The sequence below is a fragment of the Grammomys surdaster genome, unplaced genomic scaffold, assembly GCF_004785775.1.
Source record: "Grammomys surdaster isolate TR1022 unplaced genomic scaffold, NIH_TR_1.0 485, whole genome shotgun sequence".
Classification (NCBI taxonomy): Eukaryota; Metazoa; Chordata; class Mammalia; order Rodentia; family Muridae; genus Grammomys; species Grammomys surdaster.
In genome coordinates, this window is record NW_021604904.1 from 398,277 (window position 1) to 406,732 (window position 8,456).

At 47.7% G+C, this 8,456-nt stretch overlaps 1 protein-coding gene across 2 annotated transcripts in view; it reads right to left on the reverse strand.

Annotated features, from left to right (window-relative positions):
* Positions 1-8,456, reverse strand: part of Sptbn4 (spectrin beta, non-erythrocytic 4) — an 88,837-nt gene that overhangs the window by 70,874 nt on the left and 9,507 nt on the right. For both annotated transcript variants that reach the window (XM_028781596.1, XM_028781597.1), the window contains 2 exons: positions 5,222-5,373; positions 4,052-4,225 (listed from right to left, as the gene is read on the reverse strand). In XM_028781596.1, the coding sequence (XP_028637429.1) occupies positions 4,052-4,225; positions 5,222-5,373 (326 nt within the window). The remainder of the gene's footprint in view (positions 1-4,051; positions 4,226-5,221; positions 5,374-8,456) is intronic.

Consider the following 8,456-nt stretch of genomic DNA (forward strand, 5'->3'; position numbering starts at 1 on the left):
GGATTCTAGGCGGGGCTCTACCACTGAGCCACGCCCCCAGCCCCTCATTGGGGGATTCTATGAAGGGCTCTACCAGTGAGCCACTCCCCCAGCCCTTCTCTGGGTTCTAGGAAGGGGCCCTATTATTGAGCAATGCTCCCTGCCTGTTACTAGCAGATTCTAGGCAAGCTCTTTTCTATTCTCAGTTTTGAAACAGTATCTAGCTGAGCTGTCTAGGTTAACCCCTGAACTTACTTCCTTGCATAGGCAGACCTTGAATTTATGATCCTCCTGCCTCAGTCTCCTGAGTACCCCGAATTAAAGGCCTGTACCACCAGGTAGTACCACTATGACTCTGTTTCACTTAGGGTAAAAAGAAAATTCCTCCAGCCTTCCTTTCACAAAGTCTCTGACTCCGCTCTCACCAGCTCACTTGGCCACTGGCAGTTCCTCATGCCTGGAACATCCTTCTCCCATATCCTAAAAAGACTCAACTCCTCCTTCAGGCACTTATACAAAAATCACTTTCTGTGATCTCAGCACTTGGGAGGCTAAGGCAGGAGGATCACAAGCTCCAAGCCAACCTAGGTTACAGAATGAGACCCTATCTCAAAAAACAACAACAACAGATCTTCTTTTAATGTATTTGTGTGTGCAACTGTGTTTGTGTATGTACATGCATGTGAGTGCAATGCCTGGAGAGGCCAGAAGAGGGCAGAAGATCTCCTAGAACTGGAGTTACAGGTGGCTGTGAGCTGGGATTAACAGTGTGCACTGTCTCACCCAAGTACACTTTCTTTAAGCAGAGCAAACCGCGTGACTATGGAAAGGTGAGCAGGGAGGGGGGACCTCCCAAGAATGGAAGGGACTCCAAGGGAGAAGTACCTCAACAATTTTTTGTGTATGTATGTATGTATGTATGTATGTATGTATGTGTGTATGTGTGTGTCTTCAAGTGTGCACATGTGTCTGGACCTTTGTGTGACTGCATTGTATGTTTGTATCAGGAATTTTTCTCTGTCAAGTTCCAGCTTCTTTTTTGAGACACGGTCTCTCACTAAACCTAAAATCTATCGGTTTGGATTAAACTATGTGGTTAGCAAGCCCTAGGGGTCCTCCTGTCTTCATACCCTGGAATAAATGGCTTAGTATCTAGAATAGATCCTAGAGTCTATCCTCAGGGAGATATTTAAGGACTGGATTCTGGCTCAAGATCTACCTCTGAGGGAGGCTGGAAAGATGCCTCAGCAATTAAGAGTGCAGACTACTTTTACTGAGGATCAAAGTTCAGGTCCCAGCATGCATTTTGGGTAGCTCACAGCTACCTATAACTCCAGCTCTTTGGAGAGCCAACACCCCTAGTTTCTAAGAGCACCTGCATTTACGTACACATACCCGCACAGGGACATGTAATTTGAAGAATAAATGTAATATGGGAGGAGAGACGGTTCAACAGTTAAGAGTATTTGTTGCTCTTACAGAGGTCCTGGGTTCGATTCCCAACATCCACACAGTGGCTCACAACCACATGTACACAGTTCATATAATACATATAAATGTGTATATATATATATATATATATATATATATATATATATATATAAAGTTTCTATGTATTTTATGAATATAAATGTGTATGTACACATTTTTATGTATTATATGAATGTATATGAATACATATGCATGAATACATAAGCATGTGTATTCATATATATAAAATAGAGTAAGCAAATCTAACATAATGTTAATGAACACAATAAAAACTTTTAAAGAACTGGCTTTGGCATGTGGATGTCAACGAAGAGATGCAAGACCCTTCCTTCCAAGATGGCATCCGCATTGCTGTGGGGCCCCAGCATTTACTTAGCCCCATTCCACAGCAGAATTTGCTTATTTGGTGACAATGACATTCACATTTGTCTCCAGTCCCAGTCTGTTCCCAGAGCTCTGTCCTTAGATCCAGCGGAGTTCTAGATGTGTTCCCCCAACCCATGTCCTAGACTTGTCACTATAATATCCCAAACCGCCTTCAGGGCTCGCCCCCAGCTACCTCCCCAAGCCCACCATCCCTCCCTCACACTCCCTGCCTCAGACATAGCTCTGCTTCACCACCTCAGCGCCTCTGCCTGCCCCCGCCCCTCCCCCATTGCTTGGCCGCTCACCTCCTGAGTGCCTTTCCTATCTGCCTTCTTTTCTGTGGTTAGCCTTTTGTTTGGGTTTGGTCTGGTTTGGTTTTTCCCCCCTATCTGCCTCCTCTTCCCATATCCCACCTTGGTCCCAATCTGGCTGTCCCTCACTTTCATAACTCTGGAGATGGACCCTGTGCATGCTGGGTAAGTGTCCTGTCACTGATTGTATTCCCATTAAAAAACAATCTCTGGGAAGAGAGGAGGGAGGGAGGGAGGGAGGGAGGGAGGGAGGGAGGGAGGGAGGGCTGTAAGCGGAATGTAACGTGGATCAAATAATAAATAAATTAACAGAGGTAGAAAAATCTCTAAACTGGGTGTGGTAGCACACACCTGCTGTCTCAACACCCGGGAGATGGGAGCAAGAGGGATCAGGAGTTCAAGGTCATCCTCCGCTATCTGGAGATGAAGGTCAGCTTAAGCTACGAGTGACCCTGTCTCAAAGAAATAAAAAAAGAAAAAGAAAAAAATCTGTAGTCTGTCTCCATAGCAGACAAAATAAACTCGGGCTTCTCAGTCCGCTAATCCCTCTGAGGTCATCTTGTCGCTCCTCTTGCCTGCCCTCTGGTCCCTAACCCCAGTGTTTGATGGTACTTCCAACATGCAAAGTCAGTCCCATCTTTGCATCTGCTGCCCCCTGCTCCTGGGATTGAACTTGGGACCTCGTGCGTAGGCACTAGTCAGGTTCTTTACCACTGAGCCGTATTGCCGGCACACCCTCTGTTCTTGTGTGTAATTCAATCACCAGCATCCCAGACATTTTCTGACCAAAATCTCAGGGATGCTAACGTGATACTGTATATCCCTTAACTGCTTTAAAACGATCTTCTCTCCTGCATAGCCCCCTTTGTCCCTGTAAAGGCTTCAAAACAAAATTTTCCTCTTCAGCCCTGGACCTCCCCGACCCAGGAGCTATAAACAGGTCGTCTTTCCTCTGCCCGTTAATGATCCTTTCTCCCTGTGTGTCTGCTGTATCTGTGTATTTGTTTATTGGCAGTCTCCCTTATCACACTGTGAGCTCCATAAAAGCCGAGAGTTTGTTCATTTCCGTAGCGGAGCGAGATTGCCCGATGTGAGGCGAAGCTTCAACACCCAGCTCCATGTAACTCAGAAAATTAAATCCGTACTGCTCCGTGTGGAGGAAATGCATGCCTGGACCTCTTCAGAGGCTGAGGTCTCAAGGACCACAGAGCGTCTGAAGGAAGCTGGAGATCATGTCTCAAAACTCAAAAGTAAAAAAAAAAAAAAAAAAGCTGGGCGGCGATGGTGCTTGGGAAGCAGAGGCAGATGGGTCTCTGGATCTCCTAGTTCCAGGTCAGCCTGGTCTACAGAGTGAGTTCCAGGACGGCCAGTACCACTCAGAGAAACTCTGTCTCAAAAAACAACAATTGTCTTAGCAGCGACAATTTGGGCTGCTAAGATGGTGTGTCAGATAGAGGCACCTGCCGTTAAGCCCGAGGACCCCAAGAGTTCAATCCCCAAAACCTATACTGTGGGAGGAGAGAACTGAATCCTGAAAGTTGTCCTTTGACACCCACGCGTAGAGCATACATGTACTCCCCTCCCCACCCACCCCCACATAAAATGTAATCTTTAAAATGCACCCGTTTCCTTATTGGTAAAGTGAGCAAACTAATTCCTTGTAATTTAAGGGTTCTGTGTGTATTAAGTGTCAGTGTTTAGAATAGTGCAAAAGCGTAAACAGCGTAGATATGGTTACAGCAGGGAGGGAGATCACAATTACATTTTAACATCCCCACCACCTGCTTACAGAGTTCCTGAAACATGGGAGGAAAATCTGGGGGAGGAAGGAGTGAGTTGGGGGGCGCCCTCCTAAGGCCCCCCCGCAGTGGGCAGCGGGCTGTGCAGGGGTCATCGGGGGTCACCTGGAAGCGCAGGATGATGGTCCAGACCAGCCCCAGCGTCAGTCGGTGGTTCCCATCCACGATGTCATGTGACCCCACGTTCTCCAGGTGCACACGCTGCTCCTTCAGGAACTGCAGAGCCTTGTCCACGTTCTCCAACGAGTGGATCCGCATGCGGCCACGAGTGGGCCTCGGCTAGGGCAGCAGGGGCATTGAGTGATGGGACCTGGCCAAGAGCGAGGAGCCCTCGGCTCTGCCTCTCTTACGGCCAAGGCCACGCCCCTTCAATCTCATCCAAAACTCAGGACCCAATTCTATCATCTACGAGGGTTCAGGGCCAGCCTAGGCTACAGAGTGAGTACCAAGCAAGCTCGGGCGGCAGGGTAACATATGGCCTCACATTTCCCCCTCCCTCCTTGAGTCCTTACTTATTTTCAATTTGTTCTTTCAAGGAAGATCTCTTCGCGATTTACTCAAACTGTTTACTTGGCTACGCCCATTATCGTAAAGCCCCCCCCCCTTTGGGGCCATATTATAGCACCCTTCCTCTTTTTTGCTGATAGGTTCCTACATAGCTGTGCCCCTCACGACTCCGAGAGTTCTGAGTTCTTGTCCTTCGATGACTTGCTGCCCATAATAATCACATTGTTTGAGATGTGGTCCGTGAGACCCAAAAACATAGCCCCAGCCCAAACAAGACAATCTCGTACAATACTGCTTTTGCCCCAGACACCCTTGACCTAAGTCTCGCCCTACTAACCTAGACTGCCCCACAGCTGCAACTCCCTGCATCACTCCATCAACGGACTCCTCACACCCAAGTTCTTCCTGCTTTACAGACACGCCCCTTGCTACCCCCTAACCTAGCTGTCCCTTCTAAGCTGTTCTCTACACTGCCAGCTCCACCCCTCCCTAACCCTCTCACAGAGCATCTTCTCCTTCTACAGCCCCGCCCCTCCAACAGACACACCCTTCATCCCGCCCCCGCATGAGCTCCACCTCTTCCAAAAAGCCCCGCCTCTCCAATGGGGCTCTACCCCTTCTATAACAGCACTCCTCTTCAACTGGGGCCCGCCCCCACAAAACTGAATAAGGGGACCTTTTACACCCAGTTAGGGTCTCTACCTCTCGCTCAGCCAGGACCCTGATTAGAATCCGGCCCTTATTCCCCAGCCATCAAGGCCCTCTCACCAGCTGCTCCCCTGACAGCACTTCCAGGAGCCGGGTGAGCACAAACCCGTCCCGAAGGTCTGCATACAGGTCTCCGATGTGACAGCCCACACGGGCGAGGTGCGAATTCACCCACTTGGTGAAGGTTTTCTTCTGCACAGCCTCTCGCTCATCTGGAAGAAACAAAGACTGAGCCCAGCCTCCCAGGACTCCCTCATCTGCTTCTAGCGTCCCCCCACGACCCTTCAATCTTCTGCTGGCCCAAGACTTGACCCAGGTACCTCTTCCTGCCCGGATGCCTCCCACTACCTGATGCTACATGCCCAGTGACGACATACCTGTTCTTTCCACTTTTCCTAAGGAAACCTTCCTAGCTTGCTGTCCTAACTGACGTCATCCATTCATCTTTGCAATATTTGAGTAACAACTCTACTGGTATCGTAGTGGCACAGAAATCCCACTAGTAAGTGACGCCGGTAGACACACGGGCATTGTGGAGCCGGGCGGGGGTGAAGGATGAGGTGGGTCAAGAAGAGAACTGCATTCTAGGGCTTTCACTGGCCCTGTATTGAGGGTTCATCAAAGAGGACAAGAAGGACACAGACTCAGCAAGAAGAAAGAAGGGACCCAGGAAAGCAGGGATGAGGCTGGACCAAGGCAGAAGCTGTAAAAACCAGGAGGGGGAAATGTACTGGGGAGTTGTTTGGGGTTAAAAATAAGATGGCAGCAGTTGGGGACTTAGCTTAGGGGTAGGCTGTTTGCCTAGTCAGCACAAAGAAAAAAAATACAGCTGTAGGAGATGGAGGAGGAGGCACAAGGGAGACCATGAGGTCCCAGAAGACAGGAATGTCCAAAGCCACCTCTTCATCAATATACACAGACACAGCTCCGAAGGCCCCGGATGAGGAGCGCGGGAAAGTCCACTTTCTGCTTTACTTGCTCACAGCAAAATCTTTAAGGATCTATCCTCGAGTGCGCGTGCGCGCATGCGTGGTAGGATTCTAGCTAACTTCCTCCTTACTTTAAATATTTTTAAACATATTTTTATTGAACGGAGCATATACTATGGATCAGAGGACAAGTTCCTTCCACTGCGTGGGTCTGGGGATCGAAATCAGCTCATATGGCTTTTGTAGTAAGCACCATTATCCACAAAGCATTGGTCCACCCCTCTCCTAACCCTCCTTCCCTTCATTCCTTCTTTCTTCCTTTTTTGAGGGGACAGTCCATGAGTGATGTGACATGTGTGCCACACCCTCCCTGTGGAGAACTCATAGACAGTCTGTGGGAGTCAGTAAGTTCCTCCACCAAGTGAAATTTGAATCCCAGAGACTGAACTCGGATTTACACCACACACTCGACCACGGAGACATCTCTTTGACCTTCTTTTCTTTCTTTCCTTCCTTCTTTTTTTTCTCAACTTTTTGTCACATGTACTCCAGGCTGACTTTGAACTTGCTTTGAGGTTGGCCTTAAATTCCCACTCCTCCTGCCTCTCAAACTCAGGAATGATAAGTATGAACACTATGCCTAGATATTTTTCTTTTTCTTTATGTAGCATCTTACAATACGAGCTATATACATCAAATATCTTATATTTACTGATTTGTGCACTTCTTGACATAGGTTCTTACTTTATAGCATAGGCTGGCCTTGAACTCACCATCCTCCTGCCTCAGTCTTTCCAGAGCAGGATCACAAGCGTAGCCCGCCATGCCTAGCTTAAAACTAAAAAGCTTTAAAACTTGAATTTTCAGGCCGGTATGATGGCCTGTACCTGTACCTCAGTGGGGGATGCAGAGAAAAAAGGGTTAGAAGTTCAAGGCCAGACTTGGCTGGAAAAGATAGCCTCAGCCTTGCCCTATCAGCCAAAAACCAGTGGTCTTTAATCCCACCTCTTGGTAAGCAGAGGCAGGTGGATTCTGTGAGTTAGAGACCAACCTGGTCTACAGAGCAAGTTCCAGGATGGTCAGGAATATGGAGAGAGACTGTCTCAAAACGAGCAAACAGATGAAACAATATGAATTAATTAAGTGGCACAGGAAAATAATGTGATCAAATAAAATGTATACTATAATGAATTATTATTTCTGGAATTTTCCACTTGATATTCTGTATCACGGACATGAAGGAAGAGAAGCATCAAATACAGTGAGAACACGATACCATTAGGCATGGAGTTCCCCGGGTAATATGGAAACTATGCTGAATATTTGCATGTTTAGTTTTTAAAATTCATTATTTTTCTTTTTCAATTTTATGCATACAACTGCTTTGGCTACACGTATGTATGTGTACCATGTGCATGTCTGGTGCCTTCGGAGATCAAAAGAGGAAGTAGGTCCCATGGGACTGGACTTATAAACAGTTGTGAGCTGTCATATGGATGTTGGGAATCGAACCCAGGCCCTCAGAAAGGCAACCAAGGCTCATAACCGCAGAGCCACTTCTCCATCCCTGTGTTTGGTTTTCTGACATGAGGTCTCACTCTGAGACCAATGCTGCCCTTCGATTCCAGGGGGTCCCCTGGCCCTGCTTCCCAAGGGTGCTATGCTCGTTATAAATACAGCTATCGATCACTTCCTGTTTGTTCCATCATTTTATGTTCCAGTGAGTCTGTATTTCATAACTAAAAGTCTTCTAAAAAAAAAAAAGTTGCATCTTAGCTTTCTCATTCCTTCCCCAACTCCTACACCTAGAAAGCCACAGGCCACAGAGCACAGGACAGAAAGAAACTCACTGGGTGTCCATTGGAGTCTTCCTGGCATGGGCTGCTCTCCTCAGGACTATCCAGAAGGGAAGAACAAGCTTCAGAACCCTTTGCACCATGTGCAGTTGGCTCTGTTTGTTACAGCAGCTTAGCACATGCAGTTATAGCCCCAAATAATATTAGCCACAATTTAGTTTCCTGATAGTTCAGGAAAAAAAAATGTATTTGCAATCTATTTCCTTTTTCCAACATATGAAACCTGCCAATAATCACTTTTTATCCTAAAACATACTTTCTTTTTCTTTTAATAGTACTGAAGATTAAATTTGAGGCCTAAACTTGCTAGGCAAGTGCTCTAGCACTGAGCCACGCCCCCAGCCCCCTCACTGGGAGATTCTAGGCAGGGGCTCTACCACTGAGCCACGCCCCCAGCCCCCTCACTGGGGGATTCTAGGCAGGGGCTCTACCACTGAGCCACGCCCACAGCCCCTCACTGGGGGATTCTAGGCAGGGGCTCTACCACTGAGCCACGCCCCCAGCCCCCTC